At 40.2% G+C, this 24,112-nt stretch overlaps 1 protein-coding gene across 3 annotated transcripts in view; it reads left to right on the plus strand.

Annotated features, from left to right (window-relative positions):
• PREX1 (phosphatidylinositol-3,4,5-trisphosphate dependent Rac exchange factor 1) overlaps window positions 1–24,112 on the plus strand; it is a 165,680-nt gene that overhangs the window by 81,300 nt on the left and 60,268 nt on the right. For all 3 annotated transcript variants that reach the window (XM_063349670.1, XM_063349671.1, XM_063349672.1), the window contains exons 6-9: window positions 11,807–11,968; window positions 17,114–17,247; window positions 20,699–20,814; window positions 21,654–21,803. In XM_063349670.1, coding sequence (XP_063205740.1) covers window positions 11,807–11,968; window positions 17,114–17,247; window positions 20,699–20,814; window positions 21,654–21,803 — 562 coding nt within the window. The remainder of the gene's footprint in view (window positions 1–11,806; window positions 11,969–17,113; window positions 17,248–20,698; window positions 20,815–21,653; window positions 21,804–24,112) is intronic.

Raw genomic sequence — 24,112 nt, forward strand, 5'->3', positions numbered from 1 at the left:
GGATAGCTCTGGGGACTGGGAATGGGATACATCTTTCATCACAAGGTCTCTAGTTTGAGTGTGTTCAGGTCAGTAATGATCAAAATCCTGTATCATCTGACAGCTGTTTGGTGGCTTGTTTGAAAACTGTTTGGTCCTCTCAGACAAGTTCCCAATGGAGGGGTGTCTTTGCAGAAATGGCTATTGCAATTGGCACTAATTGGCCCCTTTGCTAGTATCCGTACTGTAGGAGCTAAAAAATAAAAGACCTAAAAAGAGCTAACTTGCCTCTCATCCCTTCAGGTCAGGGCTAGGTCATACGCCTTGTGGGGACAAGGAGAGGGAAAAGGAGAAAGCACTTTCTGGGAGAGCTTGCATCACCGGTGGCCTTGTTGCTACTCCGTGGCTAACAATCTTCAGTGATGCCAGTCCCTTTCTCAAGCAGAGTAACATTACATTTACTAAAAGAAAATTAATTAATAAAAAATTGCCTTATATTTTGAAAGAAAGGTCCCTTCCTGAGTTGTGGAAGAAAGTAAGAATTCTGTGATGAGCTGGTGCTCTTGGTCACAGGCTGACCACGTGAATCAACTGTATGTCATGTAAAGCTATTGCAGTGTTTTGCCCATACATTCAGCATGAATACAAGCTGATTAGCACAATACTGATCTGTTGTTCCATGTAACATTGTTTGTTTCATCTGATAAATGTTAAAATTATTTCTTTCCATCCAATTGGAGCTTTCAGAGCCGAATTTTCAAAATAAGTCTTTCCCACAGGTGGAATCATTCCGTTGTCTACACAGCTGTGCACAAACCCATCTTACAGCAGATACTCACACACTGTTCCTTATCGACCTAGCTACTGGGATTTATGTATATACAGCCAGTTTGTCAGCCCAGTCAATTTATCCACGACTCCACTTACAGTTTGAATAAACAAAAGCACATGCAATTTCAGCACGTAGCAGGAGAAGCTAATGTGTGAGACTGCTACAGACATTTCTTGCACAGTATTAATAATAGTCAAGATAGGGCAAGGATGCCTAGATCAGGAAAGAACATAAGTAGCTCCAGCTGCTATTTATCTTCAGAGAGGACTGGTTATGTAGAGATAGTTGAAAACCTAATGATGCCTCAGTTTAAGTCCACTGTGTTTATTTGGAGTTAGCGTGGAGAGAATTTGCAGTCTGTTCATTCTGTGGATCTCCATGATGGCTGTGAAGAACATCCATGTGCACAGAAAGGGAGTTCCTATGGCATCCAATACAGTAAACAGACCAGGGGATGTGGGGACCTTAAAATATGCATTCCTAACCAAGTATTTTGATAGTGTTTATGTTTTGTTGTTGTTTTTTTTTTTTCCTCTACTCTGCGGTGTGTTCTGTGATTGTTATCTGACTGTGTGTTCAAGACTGAAAATCAGAGATTGTTTTGACTCCTTACAGAGATCCCTTTTCTATTTTCCAAGAAGCTTCAAGCAGAGGAAATAGCGGCTGAGTTCTTACTTTTGAACTGATCACTACATTTGTGCTGTTACTATAAAATGGAGTGTTAATCTCCTGCGGGCTTCCTGTTATGGTTACCCTTTTGTATGAAGAGAGTCATTAATGGGTACAGAGCCTCATCTATTTATTCCATGCTGGAGACATCTTAATCAAGCCAGAGTGGTCAATACCTGGTGTACCATTGCTATGCTTACCTAAAAGTGATCTTTAACCAGTTTTATCCCAATATTTTTGAAACTTTTTGGACCAAAAGGTCACTGTTAGCACTCTGTATTTCTTATCAAAGACAAAGAGCAAACCAGAAGCTCGCAGTCACTCCGAAGTTAATATGATTTCATGTATCAGATCTGATGACTCAATATGTGGACCACCAGTCATCTCTCAAGCACAGTTTGGGGATCTCAGCTGTAAGTCATGCACATGGCTGTCTTGGAGAACTCTCTACGTTTCTTCTGCACCTGAGTGCCTCTTCTTATTCTCTTTTTAGTGTGACTTGGTTGCTGAATCACTCATTGCTAATTAGACCTGCTTAATTTCTAAGCTTTTTGGAAAACATTATTATGAGTGGTAGATTTCTGTCAGTTTGGATAATCTGTACACTTTTTATCTATTGACAGAAACTTGACTTGCAATTAAAATCTCTGTTCTGCTTTAAAAGCTCTTCAGAATATTAGAATGGGAGAATCTGCCAATACTACAAATTTTCCTGAAATCTCAGGGCTTTTACTCAAATGCCATGAGGATGCTGGCTACAGAAACACACCTAAAAGAAATGTACAGCTTTGATTACGAGGTAGTAGCATCATCGATGCAATGACATTTTGATCTTCGGCTTCAATTTTCCCACTCCTCTGTACCATTCTAGGGCAGGTCTTTTGAAAAGTGTGGGATTCTGTATCAGGGATTGGAAGAGCTATGAATGGACTGGTTTCTCTTGCTTTTCTATAGGAATTTGTTTTGCAAGGGGGTGGTAAACAAAAGACTAGAAGAAAATAAGTATTTCTAACCCATAATTAAAATCTTCTCAAGTTCAATGGCAACTGAAGTCACTGTGTTCTGGGGATCAAATATTGGCCTGTGGAAATAAACTGGTGGTTTCCACTTTCTCACATGTGCACAGTTGTGTCTGGCAAAAGGTCTGCTGGCACAAACCTCCCTTCTTTGAAAGCCAAAACCAAGACCAGCAAGGCTACAACCAGAACAGTGTTTCTTGCCTTCAAGCCACAGTGGGGTAGAATACAGATAAATTTGTCCTTCAGCACCAGCACTGAGCCTGCCTTCTGGGGTGGGGACTCGTCCACGGCAGAGCCGAACCCCACACCCAGACCCACACATACTTGTCCAACAAATAGCCGTGAAGGGAGCGAACGGGAGGAGCTGTGATGAGGTGTCTGATGATGTTGCATTCCATTTTTCTATGGATTGCTTTTTGTATATAGGCTGATGTAAACCACACACTGTTCATGACTTGAAATTTCCCGGACAGGAAATAAAAGTTTAAAGAAAAAGCCGAGGGGGATTTCATTTCAGTGAGGCAACAAATCTGTCTCAGTCGGTGAGATTATGCCATTACTAGGGGTTGTTCAGCTCAGAAAGTTGTCTGTGATCATTAGAAAGTGAAGTTGATGCTGATTCTCAAAGGTAGTGAATTCATAGTAAATAAATTGTATCCCATTACTAGCATGAAATTACCAGAGTGGACGCAAATGTTTCAGACATGACAACAGGTAAGGGAAAATACAGGCTAATTCTGTTAGTGCTGACCAGGAAAATGCAACTCTCCAAGCAAGAGAAAAAGGTAGATTTAAAAATAACACAACCCTCAAATTAAGTGTTTGCTCTCCCTTTGCTACTGAACTGCAGTTATTGCTCCTGAAATAGCTGTTTTGCATTCATGGGGATTGGATCTTATTTTATCTAATTCCCAGGGCAAACAGATACTATTGTATTCCAACTGATTAGAAAAGTCATAGACCAGAGCTATCCTACTTTCATCTTTTACTTTGGATTTAGCAAGAGTTTGTGAACATCCAGATTTTCTGATAACTTTGATATGACCTTGTTATAGCATAAATATTTATTATACCTAATTAGTTAGGTTTGATAAAGAAACTATAAACATAGTAATTCAGACTTCTCTGTGTGTGAAAGCCAACCTAAATAGTAGGGTAAGGCACATATTTAAAATACTGTAACTATTTTTTATTAATACCATATATGAGTATTCTGCTTCAGAGTAATAGCATCTAGCATGGAGTTAATTTGTGTTACTTAATTAGGAATAATATACTGGAATATCTCCAACTTCAGGTACACTTTAAGCATATATTGCCAATAATTTTCAATATAAAGTATGGCATCCTGTAATTGGTGATCTTATGTTTTCTCATCCTCTCCTGAAGCTGTTTGAGTTTTTGAGCCAACAAATGATGGAGACAGAACAATGATTCAAATGATGGTGATTGATAAATTTCAATTTTATTTGTAGTTACCTTTTTTGGTGTGCCAGACATTGCAGCTTTTGAGTGTCTGACTGTAAACAGATGTTTTTTGTTGGGTTTTTTTTGTTGTTTTTAAATTCTGGTTGCTTTCCCTTTGTCCCTAATACAGTTTTTGTTTGCTTCAGACAGCACGCAAGAAAATTAGTACAGAATTTGTTGGTCAGTCAGTTTTATCCCTAGTCTAAAACCTTTCTAATGTGACTTCTACTTCTTTTTCTTGCTGTCTAAGTTCAGCAAATGATTTGAAGTCTATTTGTGGATGTAGGAGTTCTGAGTATTTGTTAGTGATGAGCTTTATTGTATAATGTCCTTAAAAGTGAGAAAGGGGCTTGGGCTAGGCTCAAATGAAATGAAACTGTGCTTGCCATGATGGCATTACCATTTGGTAAGAAGAAAAGAAGCAAAGGCAAAGAGATGCACAGACCTAGAGAACGGAGACTGTGTGAGTGAATTAAAACTCCAGTGCCCTGGAAAGCTTGCTGAGTAAATATTTCTAGCAGAACATTTTGGATTAAGGCAGCTCTGTCTCAATGATAATAATTGTATGACTCTGTATTAATTAGTGTGAACTATACTACTTAAGAGTAGAAGCAGCTGTTGTGTAAACCTGTCTCTGAACAAAAATAGCCTTTTTCCCTTAGTAAAGAGCATTTATGTCAGCAAGAAGAAAACCCCAGGGAGTGGTGATCATGAGTTAATCACACCGTTGGGGGTGGGGATTAGGAGCAGTCCTTTCTGTCTCCTTCCTCCCAACACACCAGGAATGTGCAGCACATGATAGATGCACCCCTACAGGGTCCTGATAGCCCAGTGCATGTCACAGAAGTTGTTTCTTGTTTGATGATGTCTGTTCTCTTAAGGAATTGCTCAGACTCCAGCCAGAAATGCACATTCCACCTCTGATCCTTTAAAAATACCTCATAATGTATGCAACTCCATGTGTGATTTAGGGCAGTAATTATGTATTGCTTCATGTGATGGAAGACTCATTGGTCCCTAGGAGGAAAAGAAAAACCTGGATGCAAAAAGCTGAGTGACCAGATTCAGAATCCTCTTAAAGGGAAAGCCCAATGGTGAGGCACATGCAGGCCTTAATAAATGCACTGCCTGGACTTTGAAAGGGAAAGATGGGAAGCCAGTGGTGGGGATACAGAACAGGATGAAGAATGGTCAACTCACTGTCTCCCCTTTTCTCTTTCTCCATTTTTCTCAGAGCTGTTTAAGGAACAGAACCTTCTAATTGGCCATACTTGAATATATTTAATCTTTGGGGAATTATTTTTTGTCAGGTTTTTTTTTTTTCTTCCCTTTTTTTTTCCCCCAAGAAAAGCAGTGCTGATCTTAACTTCATGACATTGCCTGGTTGAAATCCAACTCTGCGTAGCACAACAATATTGATATATACCCTACAGAGTTGTAAGGAACACTGCCAATTTATAAATCATACTTCTGTCTTCCACACTTTTTATATATAATCACAAATAGCTGCTAATATTTATAAAACTGCAAACATGTTTTTGTTACATTTTAATTTAGAATATGTCATAGATTTGATGGCATATTGAATATAATCAGTTTTACTGATTTATCGTTGCTTGTGTAGTCTTTGCCCTGCAGAAATATTGACATAAATTACAAGTTTTAAAATTATACAGAATAAAAAAAAAACCTGCTTGGCAGGTACACAGATATAGCCTGGTGTAACATTTATTTTCTGGTTAGTTTAAGTGGAAAATAAATTTCAATACAAGCAAATATTAAAAACTGTAAAACACAAATATAAAACTCCTGGGAACATTTATATTCAGAGGAAGGGTTTTTTTTGGTTTTTTTTTTTTTTGAAAGAGCACATTTTGAAGCTGAACTGTTTATTAACACAACTTTTTGAACTGATAAGCAAAGAAATATGTTGTCTTTGTTATCTCTGTAATCCTGAGATGTTCAGTAAGTAACCAATGGATGTATCTCTGAAACTGTATTTTATGCATGCACTGGTTTGTAGTGCAAAGCGAGACAGCCTGGCAAGCAATGATTTGCACCAGTCAATGCACAATGTTAACATTCATTGCACAAAATCCATGTTAAGTCATGTCTGACTGTCCTCAAGAGTATAAAGATAGGAGGAAGGAATTTTAAAAATATAGAGACTTGTAAATTTCAGCTGCAAAACATGTGTTCAGTTGTCACTTTTAAGTACACAAACAATCATTTTTGTGTGGCAAGGGAGGACATGGGGAAGGATGACAGAGACTTCTTTTTTTTAAAATAAAACAAGGTCGGTTAAGCAGAATAACATCCTTTTTTCTAGGAAATATTAAAATTGGGTTTACATTTAAAAAACCTCTAGTTTCCTCTGCTTGCCTGCATTGTTCGCACATCATCCCTCCTGCCACCTCTTTGCGTTTTCCTGTATAATGTTCTTTTTGCTGGGTTCTCCCCTCATAGGTGTGTTTTTTTTCATTTGGTTGTTTTTTGGGGGTTAAGCGCAATTATCAAATAGGCAAATGTATGAGCAGCCGTTATGTCTGTCTTCTTATGTGATTTAGTTCTTGCATTTAGATTCTATCATATTTAGAACTCAGCCTTAAGCTATTTAAAGCTACATCTGAGATTGAAATGCTTTAAGTTGGAAATCCCTTTACTCCATTGCATAATCAAAAACTATCATTTTTGAGTTGATCAGATGTGCATGTCCCGTCCTTCCTTTCTGTATGGTGTTCAGGAGGACGCTACAGCTGGATGTAGATGTCTTGGAGTGCTCTGTTACTCCCTTTGTAAAATGAGTTGTATTCTGTGTGTAGGTGTTATATGAGTGGCACAACCTCAATCTTTAATCTTTGCAGCTATGAAAGAGGAGTGAAATAAAAGGAAAATTCTGTGCCCAGAGGATGCAGTTCCCATTTCTGCCTTAGTTCTATAAAGAACAGAGATAACTTTTTTTTTTTTTCCCCAGCTTATGATACAGAACACCTTTGCAACTTTCCTCCTCCCCACCCACCCCCTCCAAAAAAAAAAAAAAAAAAAGAGAGAGAAAAGTTAGAGGATGATGGTGAAGATGACAGAGGCTATGAGAAATACCAGCTTGTCTGTTCTCCACTGCTGGTTAGCCTGAAGGATTAACAAGTCCTTAGCTAGAAAGTACAAGTGTTTTATGAATTAGTTTAAGAAACTCTTCGCAAGGAATAGTTTTCTGCAAGTGGTAGCAACCTCATTTCTGGGCCCTATTAGTGCACTAGTTGCAATACGTAAGATAGTAATTCCAGACAACAATATATATGAGCTTTATGGAGGACAAGACAGTCATACCCGAGGCTTGCCATCTGGTCTGTCTCTTAGCTGCCGTTCAAAATGTTGTCAAATGCTCTCAGAGTTTACACATCATAAATCTGTCACTAAAATAAATAAGCACCCAGAGCTCCATGACTATATTTCAGACGTGCTAGGCTCCGCTCTTTTGGGGAATGGCAGCATCAGAGCAGCATGGCTTAAGACCAGGCAGCGGTGGGACAAGTTCTCTGACTATCGGTGCTGCATATGCTGTTGAGGCAACTGGCTGCCCCACCAGCACCCTCCTTGCCTTTTCCAGCCCCCTCTCCCGCTCCTTGGGCAGAACTGCAGGCAGCTGGGAAGGAGCTGTGTTTATTGCAGCAGAGGGCTTCTGTGAAGGAAGAGTTCTTTCTCTGTGTCCTGGTGATATTTCAGAAAGGGATGTTTACACAGTGCAGGCATATACATATCTGTTTCCAAAGCAGCATCAGTGACACTTGAGCTGCAGAACTTCATTGATTTTTTTAATGAGACTTGTGTAGCAAAAATTCTGCACTCTGTTTTGGGAGCGTGGAGTAGAGGTTCGTGTCACTAAGGTGCAGCTCTTCTCTCCTGCCTTTTCTTTTTGAACACTTATATTCCTTGGGCTCATCTTCAGCAAAAGTGGGGTAAAAACTTCCAAAGGAAATTTCATTTGTGATATCAACTGACATTTGTAGCAGCCAGCCTCTTTTTCCTGTGCATGTGTTACTCTGTAAATCATCCAAGAGTTTAAGCTCATTAACTCCTCTCTCTTAATGGGATTCCCAGCTCTCAGCATATTACCCATCTCCTCTGTCATCCATCTGACAAGAGCCATTGTCAATTTCCATTTATAATTTTCTGAAAAGAGAAATTGTAAAAAGAGAGAATGAGTAAATTCTCAAAATACCAAATCTGTGCAAAGAACTGAATGGCTATATTTTATTGGATGAACATCCAACATTCCCTCCATTCATTTGGGCATTACTGTCTCCAGGATCTGTCCATGTGGGAATGAGAACACCTCCCATTGCCACATTTTGTTTCTCATGAGACACGTCCCTTGTATTACTTAAAGGAGTCCCAGTGGTCAAGCAGTTTAATCTCAAGACACAGGTTTCACTTTAAAAGGTTCTGCAAACTGAGAAGTTGATAAATAAATAAATAAATCACTTTGCATTTCTGGGTCTCAGGGTAGTTTACTAGTGCTGGTGAATTAAGTCTTGTTCCAAACAGAGTAAGAAAGCAGAGAGGACACACTGAGAGGGTCTGTGCAAAGGCAGTAACAAACCTGTACTACTTTAAACTCTAGCTTCCTCCTTTCAAATGTGCCTTCTAATTTTGCTGATATCTGAGCATCTCACAGTCTAATTATTTATTCTATAGTTACTCCTTCTAGTAGAAAAGTACAGCTAGGTATGCACAAACCATTCACATGCTAAAGGTGACTTTTGCCTGAAGAACTTTGTAGAGCACATCTATGATTCAACACAAGTACAGAGAAAGTTCCTTTATTTAGCAGCTGAGAGTGTCTGGATTAGCAGCTGTTACTGCAAGCTTCAGCAGAACTTGAACATCAGCCCACACCCCTCCGCTCTTTGACAGGCCATGTAAGTTGAGCCTAGAAGTACCAGTTAATTTGATCTAGAGGTTGTATGTGGACGTAAGTCAGTTTAGGAGCAGTGCTCATGTAACAGGTTTTGTGACCAACTCAGGCAAGTCAAGTCCTGGTACTCAGGATCTTGCCTGAAATCAAAGTATGTTAGTGCCAAACAAGACAGCATGGCACAAAGATCTTTAAATTAATGCCAATATGGCAAAATTTTGTGTGGCGAAGAGACATTTGCTGATGTGGAGAAGCAAAAGACAAATCAGACCACAGATTAAGCCTAGTTGGAGCCCATGACAGGCATTTGGGAATCGCATTCATTTATTTTGGATGAACAACAACTGCAACAGGCTGTCTTTGCCCTTAGCTCTAGGAGCTATGGATTGAAGTAGTTTAGCTCTGTTCAGACCACAGAGCTGTGCAGGCTCTCTGTCTCTATTCAAACTCATTCTTGTGTCTCATGTAAAGTGATGCATGATGCAATTCAGCAGCAGTTTGCCAGTTAGACACAGGACTTTAAAAGAAGCAAATAACACGTTGAGGCAAAACAGAACATAGTGCGAAAGTTAAATATTCCAGGCAATCTAAAAATGTGGGTCTTAAACACCATATTGTGTATCAAGATGAAATTATCAGCCTTAGTTAAGGTTTCTTTAATGTATTTTTATCCAATTGTGGCTGACTATAAAATACTACTGGTCTAAAAAATGATTAATTGTGAGTTGACAGTGGTTACCCCTTTTGCCAAACTGGTTAATGTTGTCAGGTCCCAAGTTTTTCTACTGCTGATTTTAAGCGGGCAGTGTTTAACTGGGCTGTTGTGCTCTGAATCAAGTGAAGCAGAGACTCTTAGGAACTCCTTCAGAGCAGACATGCTGTTCACATCTATGTTAATCTCTCCAGTCAAAACCCAGCCTCCTAAATACAATCTGGGGAAGAGTCCCTGCTAAACTCCTGCTGCTCTCTTGGCTGCTCCAGCACTTTTTCCCACTTTGCCTTCTGGGAGCCCTCTCCACTTGCCATGGGCCTGTCTTGGAGGTTAAAACACTGAACTGAATGCCAGAAAGTCTTAATTCTGCGAGTAACTTGCTGTTGGACAAGTTACTCTTCTGTAAATGAATTTTCTCCTTCATAATGTTATTATTGTCCTTCCTGACACACAAAAACATGGAACAGCTGTGGCTAGTGCATTTCCCTGTGATTTCTGGGCACACAGACTCATCATGCATAGAGCTGTAGGTGCTTATCCACATGTGGTGGGTTGACCTTGGCCCAATCAGGCACTCTCTCACTCTTTTTGATGGGATGGGGAGAAAATAAGATGAATAAATGCTTGTGGATCAAGATAAAGACAGGGAGATTGCTTACTAATTGCCATCACAGGCAAACCAGACCTGACTCAATTTATTGCCAATTGAAATAGATTTGGATGGTGAAAAACAAAAACACCTTCTCCCCAGCCCCCACTGTTTTCCCCAGGCTCAACTTCACTCTTGAATTCTCATCTCTTCTACTTCCCCCCAACCCCCTGAGCCAGGGGGCATGGGGGATTGCAGTCAATATGTAACGCTTCCTCTCTGCTGCTCCTTCATCCTCACACTTTTCTCTGCCCCAGCGTGAGCTCTCCTGGGGCTGCTGTTCCTCAGGATAAACCTGGTACTGCATGGGTCCTCTATGGGCTGCAGTTCCTGTCAGGAGAACCTGCTCCTGCATGAGCCCTGCACCTACAACCGTTCCTTCAGGGAACATCCACTTGCTGCGGCGTGGGGTCCTCCACATGCTGCAGTGTGGGTATCTGCTCCGTCATGGTTGTCTCCATGGGCTGCAGGAAATATCCGCTCCAGCCTGGTCTCTCCAGGGGCTGCAGGGAAGTCTCTGCTCCGGAACCTGTAGTACCTCCATCCCGCCTTCCTCTCAGGCCTTGGTGCTCACAGGACTGCCTCTCACATGTTTTCCCTCTCTGCCCTGCTGTGTTTTGCCCTTTCTTAAATGCGTTTTCACAGAGGTGCCACCAGCCTCTCTGATGGGCTCACTGGGGTCCTGCTGCGGGTACCTTGTGGAGCCGGCTTTGCCCGGCACGGAGCAGCCCCTGACCTCTCCTCACAGAGGCCCCTGCAGCCCCCCCTTGCCAGCACCTGGGCACGGACACCCCATACACTGAAGGATCTGAATTAGGAGAGTTGTCTCACTGGAATCCCTCTTCGGTCAGTAGAAAGACACAGGCTTCTCATGAGGGCAGTTCCACTCTTAGGTAAATCTGATTTGTACTTTGGTTGCATTTCTCTTCTGGTTATATATCTAAACAACCTAGGTCCTAAAGCTTCATGTGGGTTGGGATTAATCTGCACCTTCTGTAAGTACTGTGGGTGGTGTATACAGCCTAGCATTATTCCTGTAAGGCCATAGTCCGCAGAAAACCCTGCTTCCATAGTTCTGGTGGTTCCTGATAAGAACCTGCTATGGGCAGAATTTTTCCTGATCAAAGGGGCCTAATCCAGCATCGCTGAAATACTGGATGCACATCACTGGGGCTGGTATACCATCTAGACCATGGCTAGGTCAATGCATCACATGTCTTTGAAGTGGACAATGTGGTTTTTATGTAATCTTTTAATTTTTTTGGCTTTGGTTCACACTAGAAGCAAACATATGTGACACAGCAAAATGTATTTGGCTTGAGCTCTCTTAGTTTGGCATATTTAACATGAGCGATTGCTTCATTTACTTAGCAACACTCATATGAAATGGCAACCCCGCACAGATGAAGATCAGAGAACAACATCTACAGTAACATGCCCACAACTTCTCTTTAATTTTGCAGTGGTTCTGGCATTTTGCAATGGGATTACACACTAATGCTTGCACCTTTCCGTGAGCCGCTTCTAAGTTTACATTGCATGTTTTCTTTTCTTTTTCTTGAAGGAATTAGCTAAGAGGACTCCCTCGAAGCATCCTGATCACCCAGCTGTCCAGAACGCACTGCAGGCAATGAAGACAGTCTGCACAAATATCAACGAGACCAAGAGACAGATGGAGAAACTGGAAGCTCTTGAGCAGTTGCAGTCCCACATTGAAGGATGGGAGGTATGATGTAGGACTAGCGAGCTCCTTGGAGGCAGTTTGCTATACAGATTAATGGGCTGAAGTTTAGTGACTCATACGATGTACAGGGATTTCTGTTTCTTATGTGATGTGTAAATGCTCTTGAAGGTGTGGGTGGCATCACTGTGATGAGTTTAGAATTTAGTGTTTATTTTGGGTGTGCAGGCTGATGCTAAATTGTAGCAGAACAAATGGATTATGAAAGGAGGAAGGTGTTAGAGCTAGAATGGACTGAAATTTCAAATGGGCAGATCTCATTTGAATGACAAGTAAGTCTAGAAGATGAAATCAGGACTGGTCTAAATAACAGAAGTTCCTCTTTCCACTCCCACAAGCCTTTAGTTTTTCCGTGAGCTTTAAAAGTTAACTCACTTAGCTTCATACAGATTTCCTGTATAAAAGATAAAGGTTAGATTAGCAAGCATTAGATTATAAAGCAAGTGATATATTTGTGTTTGCTCCAGGTAAGTTACTCATGGATGTGTTTCTAGTGATGTGTTTATCAGTAGGTGGATCTGTGTAGGTAGAAGCAGTTACTATGGAAGGGAGAAAAATAAGAGAGGGAGAAAACTACAATGTGAAGCTTGGGAGAAGAGGAAATCTGGAAAAAGAGCTACTCAGTAGAAATACTGGGAAGTCAGGATGGTGTGCAAAGGGTTGGCAGCCTATCTTGTGATGAGTTTAGTTGGGGCCCTTGAATCAGTGTAGTTGGAAGCCTCTGGGATGTGCACCATAGGGAGTCACTGGTGTTAAATGGTCTCGTGGAGGGATTGGCGTCGGCGTTGAGACTGACATTTAAAATGTCGAGGCTGATCATTGCCAGCTGAGGACATTTTGTTAGAGGTCATGTAAACTTCCTCATGTTCGGACTCTTGGGTGCTCTCCATGACTCTCTCTTGGGTTGTTTTTTATCTTTCGTGTATGTTTTAAACCTTGCTCATTTTTTCCCTGAAGGATGTTCTTGGCATCCAGCTAAAGATGTGAGAACAACCCAGATATCCAGCTGTGTATTTTTTGGATAGCAAGCTCAGCAAACGAAGTCATACAATGTTCTCTATAGCAAGACTTCTAGAAGCAGTTAAAACCGTTTCAGGTTCAATGCAACTTTTGGGTCTTCTAGGCAAGAGGCCTGGTTTGAACTCTGGAGCCTGAAGTGTGACTATTAAAGTGTCCACGATGCTATAAATGAAATGGTATCCAAACTTAATGCTTTTTTTTTTTTTTTTTTTTTTAGGGTTTAACTTATCTACAGCAACATTATGGGGCTGAAAACCCTCAGCATATTAAAAGGAGAAAAACTAGCTTAACACATCACAGAGCTTTACATATGCTCAACATGATGGCATTTTTTTCTTCTGTACATATAAAGAAGTTTGAAACTGATTGACAGTTTTCTATCTTCACAGTGCTTGGGGTCTTGTAAATTATGACTCTTGAGCAAAGTGCTGTGTTTGTAATTAACTGTTTTGAGTTCTTTCAGATGTGTTTCACAGTTTATTCGTAATAAGAGCTCCTAACTTCTATCTATGGAAAGCTGCAATTGCTGAGTTAAATAATTTTTCAGCTTAACAATGCGGTGCTATAAGCCACAGAGCTGGCCATAGGAGCAAGTCTATAAAGCAAATTTATGCCTATTTTTAGTTTAGTTATGCCTACAGCTTTCAACTGTTTTAATCCAAGGCATTTAAATTGCCATAAAAAAGTGAAGATCAGCTGACTTATGACCAAGTATTTTATGATTCTAAGGGATGTAGCCTGAATCTGGGGAGTGTGCAAGCAGCCCAGCATGAAGTGTGGTGTTAATTTGTTCACATAATTTGGAACAGGCTCCACCTTGTCTAATGTTTCTGTTTAACCAAACCAGCAGTTTCACCAGTTTCTGTGACTTTTCAATTCCTTCCAACTGTCCCAATGGATCGCCCCTGTTCTGATCTTCATCCTATTGCCATCAGTGCCACTCTCAGTATGTCCAACATGAAGAACAACGTAACATCATTTTGCCTCTGCAGTGTCTCCTCTTCTTGCCCTTGAGAGTCATCTGTAACTTCAGTAAGAACAGTAGTAGGTTTTTAGAGTGTTTTCCTCAGTTCAGCGTTTTTTCTTCCACATCTCCGCCCATCAGTCTGCGTCTCCCTCTCTAATACAGCTCTCGCTATCATACACTGGCATCATCCTGTCAGTCTCTTTCTGAGACAGATTATAATGAGGGGACATGTTAAACTAGGCCAAATCTGGGAAGCCGCTGAAGGCCTGCAGCTTAATCAGAGGTCTGTTGATCGAAATGAACTCTGCTCAGATTCATTCTTTCGGAATGCACAGAGTCCTTGCAGATGTATGTTATGGATTAGTCTTAGGCAGGTCGATTTGATTCTGGTTAATCCTTCTGGGAAACAAAGATTAGTTTAAAAAAGGGGGAAAGAAAAGTAGAGGATGCATGACAAGACCAACTTTTGTATACCACGTTTTTGTTTGCTTAGTGAAGAACAAGTTAATATGCTGTTTCTATTAATTATATATTGATTTCTCTGGGGGGAGAGCCCCTCCTCATGAGTCCTTGTGAGTTATTTTTACTGAACAATTGTTATATATCCCCAAATTCTCCCAGTCTGAAATCCATAGAGAAGCAAAACCCCCATCACAGAACAACCTGAGTTATAAGATATGTGTTAGTGCTTAGGCAGATCAATCATTTTATAATTGGCTGTAATTTGCAATTTCATCAGCTATGATGTTTTCTTTTTCTTCCCCACCCCCCGCAGTTTAGTTCCACTTAGAAAGGTGAGAAATCCTGTGTTGTCTCTGAAAACATCAAATAAATCTTCTTCCTCTGTTTTTTACTATTGAAAAACCTCTCAAATTGGTATAAATGGGAAGTAGCTAGGTCAACAGCAAACAGGAAATGCAGCAACAGTGTTTAGATACCATCATGATGGGTCTGATGGAAAAATAAAGATTCTTAGATTTTAGGGTGAGAAGCAACCATTGCAATCATTTGCTTTCACTTCCTGCAATAAATAGGCCAGATAATTTTGCCAGTGATTCCTGTGTCGATAAAAGATTGATGTCACTGTGCTCATTGCTTTTGCTTCTTTGGGTATCTTTCAGAAACCTAAGTACTTGATGTTGAGGTGTTCTGAAGCCTTGATTTGTCCTTGGGCAAACCACGTGAAGAGCGTGCTTTTATGTCGTAAAGTCAATTGGTTTCTGTTCCTATTTGTGTATGTGCTAGTAGACCTTTTGGGTCACAAATCTGAGATAGAGTGATTTCTCCTGGAGATAGTAATGGTCAACAGGTCATTTTCAAAATAACAATAACAGCTTATTTCTGGACATGTATTAACTCTTTCTGTAGAATGATTAAGAAAATAAAAACATATTGGGACAGCAGATGGAACTGTTGCATCTAGCTAGTTCCTGCATCATTCTATCCAGAATATATAGAAACATGTACATGGAACACACAAATGGGTGTTGCATACTTGGCAGCCTTTAAACAGTAGCTGCTTCCTTGTTAACTAAAAGCGAGACATGGACAGCACAGCTGGCAAGGTTTGATTTAGAAAATGGTGTAATCAGATCTTCATTCACACCTTTAGAGTGGCTGCATTGCATTTAGCTGATTCCAATTCAGTGATTTCCCCTGAATAGCTTGATGGCAGCAGACTGTACCTTCCTAAAAAAAACCCAACCCCAAAACAAAACAAAGAGACAATCACTCATGCAATGTCTGAAATCATTCAGACAAATCCTTCTGGGGTGTCTTTCTAGATTCAGCTGGATTGCATGCCCGTGCACAGAGATGTCTTCAGTTTTTTTAAATAGATGAATTGTATTTTACAAATTTTTTCTATTATTTGTGAATATAGGGTTAATGAACCTTTGGAAATCAAGCAATTTTGTTGATAATGAATGTCTTGCAATCCAAAGTCAGTTCTCTTTTCCAGTAAGACTCAAGGCAGTGGGTCATATCGTCTAATTTACTTCCTTATCTGCATGCTGACCATGGAAGGAAGTAGTTCTTCCTTCCTACTCAAAGAGAAATGCAAAAACTAGTAAGTGATCCAGAACTAGGTGGTAAATGTTTGAAAGGCCTCAGAATGTTTTTCTGAAAAGGGACCTTTATTCATAGGATGCTCTTATACCTTCGAAGTAATGCTAGATCAAGGAATTTGAGGCTAGCGCCTAAGATTTAGCCAAACCATCTTGTTTGGTCAATGGAGCAATTAAGGATCAGATTCCCAACTGTGTGCGTTCAGAATGTGGGGACACTTGGGAGTTTGCCTGTCCTCAGAGCAAGCTGGGACAGTCCTATAGTTGTTTTTCATTTGGGCCCTACTGCTTTGGTGCTAAAGGGTCCCATTTAAAGGCCTGTATGATTGCTTTTCCTAGGAATAATCTGAGTAACAGTTTGGGAAGTGAATGGTTTAGAGTGATCTACTGTGGTTTGCAGCTTCTGGGCATCCTCATAGGCTAGTGTCTTGAGCACCAAGCTCAGTTATCTCTATGGCTGCTTTCTGCATATAATCGCTTGCACATAGCAGCTAGCACAGTGTCCAGGACCCAACCGCTGACTTGCATGGCTGTTTCTAACTTGCATGCGTTTGCTAGAACTCCAGAAAGGGGAGCACCTGCGTATACTTCTAACAAAAGAGTTGGAGAGACATACCACCACTGAGATGATTTTGCAGAGGGACAGTTAATAGTGACATATGTCAGTATCAGAGCTACGATGTTAGGGAAATAACATTATTCTGTTATAAAGCATTCCTAAAGCCATTGCTTGTGATATTTACAATGATAGCTCAGGGTCTGAAGGGAAGACTAATGGTCTTGGGAGACTCGCAATACAGCTGCTTTGAGAGTAAAAGATTTTTTCAGGAAAAAGTCTCCTGGAATTTAATAGGGAAGATTTATGTTAGTATGAGAGGACTCCAAAAAAATATTTGTATTCCAGAAAAAATATGATGCATTTAGCCATGTTAAGAAATTGAGGACTTCCTCCTTATGAGTGCATCAGTTATTTCACAGTTTAATGACATGCAGATAAAATAACAGTGTCTTAATAAAAATTGTTCAGTGCGCACACGCACAAAAAATTAAAAATAATATCTCTTTTCTGTGTTTCAGGGATCAAATCTGACAGATATCTGCACACAGCTCTTGCTCCAAGGGACTTTGTTAAAAATCTCAGCAGGAAACATCCAGGAGAGAATGTTTTTTCTATTTGATAATCTACTGGTCTATTGCAAGAGGAAATCCAGGTAAGTCCCTCTGTCTTTATGGTATTATAATCACAGAATCATAGAATGGTTAGAGTTGGAAGGGACCTTAAAGATCATCTACGTCCAACCCCCCTGCACTGTGTAGGGACATCTGCCACTGGGACCATTCAGAAGTTTTGTTGTTAGAAAGTATGATCAATTACTGATCACTCACTGTGTTCCCTGTTGCTCTGTACAGCTGAGTCACAGGTGTGACTTTCCTCTTGACTATTGCTATTATTTAGACTATATGAGAAAGAAATCACTACATGGTAGAATAAATATGCCAGACAGTAATGGCGTCCCCACGCTGAGAAGTGCGCAATCCAAGGACAGAAGTTGATACAGTGCAGAAAAAACACAGACTGAGTTCTTACAGCTGGAAAGCTTCCCAGAGCAGATGGGTCTCCAGGAGTGATGTGAAGAAGGAGGCCTTGCCAACTTTCATTGGGAGGTTATTCCAAGCAGAAGAGGGTGACGTGAAAAATGATACAAAGCCAGGAAAGGGGAAAGTGTAAGACTAAGAAAACATTAAATAGATCCAAGGCACAGAGGAGTGAAGAAGAGATGAAGATTAGCAAGCTGCTGTTCAGCATGTGCAGCTCGTGTGATCTGTGCGTTGTCTTCCTTTCTTACCCTACTAACAACTGTTGCATCATTCCACCTTATAAAACTTAAGGATTATTAACACCTACTGCTTATTATTAAAATAGCATTGGCAGCATGGAGGACATTTTGCTTCTGCAGCAATTGCACTGTATTTCAGTTCTTAAGCTTTTTACCTTCACAGCTCCAGTCTCATTCTCATGCTTTGGTCTTTTCTGAATTTACAGTGCATTCTCTACACTCCAGATCGTCCTCCTTCCTTTCCTGCAATATCCTCCCCCTTCTTCAAGTTACACTTCTTTACTGGTGATGGCCAATTAGAATGGCCAACCCAGTTAGAAATTCTCAAAAACCAGAGCATTCTCTCCACAGAAAATTCTCATATCTCAAAATTTCACTTTATTTTCCAGTTTTTTGTTCAATGGAAATTTTGGAACCATTAAGCGAGGAAAAAGTAATTTCAATAATGATCAGATTTTTTGTGTGGATAATGCTGAAACTATACAGCATAAATACAAGTTATTAGGTGAAATCTACATTAGAAATTATGACAAAGTAATATAAACATTTAAATTAAATTGGGAAAAAAAATCACACGATTCAGTCTTATGTGTCTTTTAATATTATCTAACTGAACCATTCTGACTGTACTGAAATGAATCAAGAAATATGAAGCATTTCATTTTGAGACTTTACTAGATTTGTCAATATCCAAGCTTTGATATGTAACAGAGTTCAGAAATTTGTGTGTCTTCTAACAGAAAACTATTCCTTTAACAAAAAAAAAAAAAGATATCTAATCTTTTACTTCTTCAGAGCACTTAGAAACTGGTTTTCTAGTCCTGTTTGTAGTTCAGGTTAGCCTAGCCCCTCCCGCGATATCCAGGCATTTTTCCCGGAATACCAAGATTTAGAAAACAAAATGTTCTACTGTCTTTTAAGCAACTCTCTGTTTTTGTACAGGAGACGTTACTGAGCTTCTCTGTAGTTTGGCTTGATTTTGGAGGAAACTGCTGTAACACTTTCATTTTCCCAAAGGATCAATATTGTTTATCTTTGTCTAATAATGTAGCTTGAACTGATGGAATGTCCAGAATCTGATTTCCATTAAAAAGTAGAATATTTTATTAAGTCTGCTGGGAATTGCCTAATGTTAAAGATATATTTAGGGATCACTGAGTGACTTTAGTTTTGGGTATTTCTCCTGTCTAGCTGCTATTTATAATTAGTCCAGGATGGAATTGAATGTCTATCCAGTTGTGGTGGTGTGATCATTTGGCCAGCTGCTTGACAAACAACTGACATGTTAGTGGGATACAGATTCTGAAGAAAAAACAACCCCAAAACCACCAAAAACCAGCCTGTGTCTGTTCCTAATTTGAAATTTGATGACTTGGTTCTCATCTCACTTTTGCTATGCTTATCTTGTAGAAATCACTGGCGTTTTTCTTGATTGAAAAGTGCAATCAGAATTCAGACCTCATTTTTTGATAAGTAGTCAACAACACAGACATTTGAATTTGAGCATCATATTTTTTCACAATAGCATAAATTAGGAGACCAATTTAAGATGTGTTCAGAATCAGAATTAAGTCTGTGATTTTGGGTCTGAGACTGCAGTCTCATCTTTTGCAGAAGCTTAGGGAAGTCTGACAAACTGATGACATAGATTTTCAGGGCTGCGTATTGTTTTGTGTTTTCAGCAGGATCATAGACTGCTGTTTAAATTGAATCCTGATGTCAGAAACAGTATGTTTCATGTGGGGATATGAGATGAGTATTTAAAGGGTTTCCCTAAAGCTGCCAGGACAGCTTTTCTTTTGACTCCAACATTTGTCTTTAGGAAATAATGTAATAGCTCCAAGATCTCAGTCCCTCAGTCAGTCTGATTGGATGTAAGTATACGGTCATCACTAAAGGTGTATTTGTCACTAAAGCTAGTTGTAAAGGGAAAAATTGTTCAGAAAAACTTGGTGATTCTCTTCTCACCTCAGTTTATCACGGATATTTCACTTTGACAGAAATTTTCTCCCCAGCTGTTTTTTATTGCAATATTCCTTGAATCTTATGAGTTCCTGGCAAGTTGCCACAGCGATCCCTTCATTTGGACACCTGCCATCTCAAATGATGATCATTTGACCAGTTGTGTTTTGGTTCACGTAGCAGCGTTGTTCTTAGATATTAAAGCTCAGCAGGTGTCAGTTGGATAGTTTTAAACCTATTCTAGACATAAAAATCAGGACATAACTATCAATGAAAAGTGCTTTCCTGAGTTGTTTTATAAGACACTTCAACAGAGACACGGTAAAGCTTATGGGTAAGGATGTAAAGTTTGGTGCAAAATAGCCACAGCAGCACCTTCACAAATGCTGCATACAATGACATTTATCACACATATGACACACCATGTGACACTAGACTCTTTACATGTTTCATTTCATATTTGAAACTTGGTACGCATACAACAAACTTATCAAAGCTTTAGACAAACAAAGGAGGCAAATGTAACTTTGGGTCAGGTGATATTGCAGTTTTCATCCCAAAGCCATGTGCAGTTCAGTTGTACTGGCATTTCAGTTAGTCGTCAAGAATGTAAATCTTGAAGGCATCCCAATCTTCACATAAGCTTGTAAAATAAGCTCTTTATCACTGTACTGACACTGTTGTACGCTTATCTTTGTGAGCTGATTGAGTATTCCAATTATTTAAAATCAGAGACATAGTCAAATACCAAAACCCACTATGTTGGAACCCTTTTTTAATAGTCATATCTCAGATTGATTTGTGCATATATACATTACACTATTTGCTTATGTGTTGCTAACAGTCTAAATCCTAATTGCAGAGTTACTGGGAAAAAAGCATCTAAACGGACAAAGTCAATCAATGGGTCCCTGTATATCTTCAGGGGCCGAATAAATACAGAAGTCATGGAGGTGGAGAATGTGGAAGATGGAACAGGTAAGAGGTCAAATACTGTCTTTTAACAGCGCAGCAAGTCCAGATCTTGTGTTGGAAGTTGGTACAAAAGTACTCATCCGTCTCCTTTAATGAAATCTTAAGTAAGATATGTAACCTCTGATGCTTTCATTATTAGACCAAATTAAATAGTTGAATGACTGGACATGCTTTCAGGCACTAGTCCTTCATTCTGAAATGACCTTCTGAAGAGTTTGTGTACCCCGAAGCTTGTCTATTTTTTCTCCTAATCCAAGTTAATTTAGTAAAAGATACTTTATCTTCTTTCCATCCTTTCTTTTCTTACATCTTAAGCCATTACAGCTATAACAACAGAACTTCTGGATCTTCTTCTCCTTTAGAATACTACCAAATATTAGTCTTAGCATCAAATCAGTACCATGGAATGTGGCCATGAACAAACTATGGGAATGCAGTTCCCATGTCCTGTGGACGAAAATCCTTACAGTGCAAGAAGTTAGCTTGTCCTCAGAAAGTTCAGAGCAAATAACCTGAACAAACATCATAGACTTTTCTACTGATGTCATTGTATTTAAAATATTTTAGTTCTTCTAAGGTGAAGTTACAAAGCGTCACTCTTAGTACTGAAACATTCAGTCAGTTGAACAGCCCAGCTGTGGATACTTCTATTAATATTTGTACCTGCAGAGTGGTAAGTAACAACCAGTCACATGGACAGTCACTAAAACTGATGCATGAGGAACACCTCCAGAAATCAAGCTCTTCAAAGAAGAAAATTTTAATTGAGGTGTCCCACGCTGATTTGATTAAAGTAGCAGGCCGTCTATTCACTGTGTGTATTGTGCTTTGGGTTTTTACAGCAGATTACCACAGCAACGGCTACACTGTGACAAATGGCTGGAAGATACACAACACAGCCAAAAACAAATGGTTTGTCTGTATGGCCAAGACTGCAGAGGACAAACAGAAATGGCTGGATGCTATAATCAAGGAAAGGGAGCAGAGAGAGAGTAAGTGGATAATGTATTTTCTAATGCACTGAATGAACTTGTGTACAAAGGAGAAATGTATATACATGTATAAGTATCTGAGAGAAAAAGAAGAGGTTGCAGTTTTTCCTCCATGGCAGAATTAAAATCTATTCTTAATGACAAAGAAAGTCAAGTTGTTGGAAAAAAAATACTTCTGAGTGTGTACCTTGGGGTTGTTCTGGACTTGTGTCAGTACGTTTATCAAATCTTTTTATTTGCCAGAGTCAGTTTATTTGCACTGAATTACTGTGAAAAAATTAAATTTAATCAATTATATTTTTTGGTCCTGTATTGGTAAATAAGATAAAATTTTAATTGTATTTATCAGTAAAAGGAAAGAGGAAAAGCCAGCATGCAGGCTTTTTCTGGAGGCAATGACACAGTCGTTCTCACAAACTCGGCCTCTGTGATCTTGAAATAAACAGAAGAGCTCATGGGAAAAAAACTCTAGAAATATTATACTTAGACTGGGAACAGTGATTATACTTAGACTGGGAACAGTGACAAATGTATGCAGATGCTTGTCACTTCTACCTGTTCATGTGGAATGAAAAAAAACCCCAAGCTTATCTTGAAATGGTGCTGTACAATAGAAGCAAGCTCACAAAGCCGTGAATCAGGGTGGGTAGTAAAAGTTCTGAGTTCCTTTAGAAGTCAGAGCTATCTTTCACAAGTGAATCTGCTTCCCTGTTTGCTCAGCGGGAAAAATAATAGCTCATTGCCAGAGGAAATGACACTTTAAAACATTCTGTGCCTGACTTTTAGAAGTGGTTCCCTTCTCTGCACACGCAACTCCATTGAAGATGTAATTGCTCATCTATGCTAGTATCGAAAGAGGTCTCTGAAACACTTTTTCAGTAGTGTGTTTTCAGAACTTGTACTTGATAAGCAGTAATGCTTTAGATTTGTAAAGTATTTTAAGAAAGTTACAGATCTGTCACTGAAGTTTAACGAAAGCAGAGAATCTAGATCCTTTAATGTCCTTTGAAATCCAAACCTTAGTTTTAATATTACGATACTTTGCATCTAATCTGCTAAACACAATGTGCAATGCAGTGTTATTTGTTACCATAGAATATAGAATCATAGAATCATAGAATCATAGAATTGTTGAGGTTGGAAGGGACCTTTAAGATCATCGAGTCCAACCTTTAGCCTACCCTGACAAGAGCCACTTCTAAACCATGTCCCTCAGTGCCCCATCTACCCTTTTTTTAAACACCTCCAGAGATGGTGAATCCACCACCTCCCTGGGCAGCCTATTCCAATGTTTAATAACCCTTTCAGTGTAAAAATGTCTCCTAATATCTAATCTAAACCTCCCCTGACGTAACTTGAACCCGTTTCCCCTCGTCCTATCACTTGTCACCAGGGAGAAGAGGTCAGCCCCCATCTCTCTACAACCTCCTTTCAGGTAGTTGTAGAGGGTGATAAGGTCTCCCCTCAGCCTCCTCTTCTCCAGGCTAAACAACCCCAGCTCCCTCAGTCGTTCCTCATAAGGTTTGTCCTCCAGGCCCCTCACCAGCTTTGTAGCCCTTCTCTGGACACGCTCCAACACCTCAATGTCCCTCCTGTAGCGAGGGGCCCAAAACTGAACGCAGTACTCGAGGTGGGGCCTCACCAGTGCCGAGTACAGGGGGATGATCACTTCCCTAGTCCGGCTCACCACACTATTCCTGATACAGGCTAGGATGCTGTTGGCCTTCTTGGCCACCTGGGCACACTGCTGGCTCATATTCAGCCGGCTGTCAACCAACACTCCCAGGTCCTTTTCTGTCGAGCTGCTTTCAAGCCATTCTGCCCCAATCCTGTAGCACTGCATGGGGTTGTTGTGACCCAAGTGCAGGACCCGGCACTTGGCCTTGTTGAACCTCATACCATTGGTCACAGCCCATCGGTCCAGCCTGTCCAGATCCCTCTGCAGAGCCAACCTACCCTCAAGCAGATCAACACGCCCGCCCAGTTTAGTGTCATCTGCGAACTTACTGAGGGTGCATTCAATCCCTTCATCCAGATCATTGATAAAGATATTAAAGAGAACCGGCCCCAGCACCGAACCCTGGGGGACACCACTTGTGACTGGGCACCAACTGGATTTAACTCCATTTACCACCACTCTCTGGGCACGGCCATCCAGCCAGTTTTTTACCCAGCGCAGAGTACACCTGTCCAGGCCATGAGCAGCCAGTTTCTCCAGGAGAATGCTGTGGGAAACAGTGTCAAAAGCTTTGCAAAAATCCAAGTAGATAACATCCACAGCTTTTCCCTCATCCACTAAGTGGGTCACC

This window comes from Chroicocephalus ridibundus, chromosome 12, assembly GCF_963924245.1.
Source record: "Chroicocephalus ridibundus chromosome 12, bChrRid1.1, whole genome shotgun sequence".
Lineage (NCBI taxonomy): Eukaryota > Metazoa > Chordata > Aves > Charadriiformes > Laridae > Chroicocephalus > Chroicocephalus ridibundus.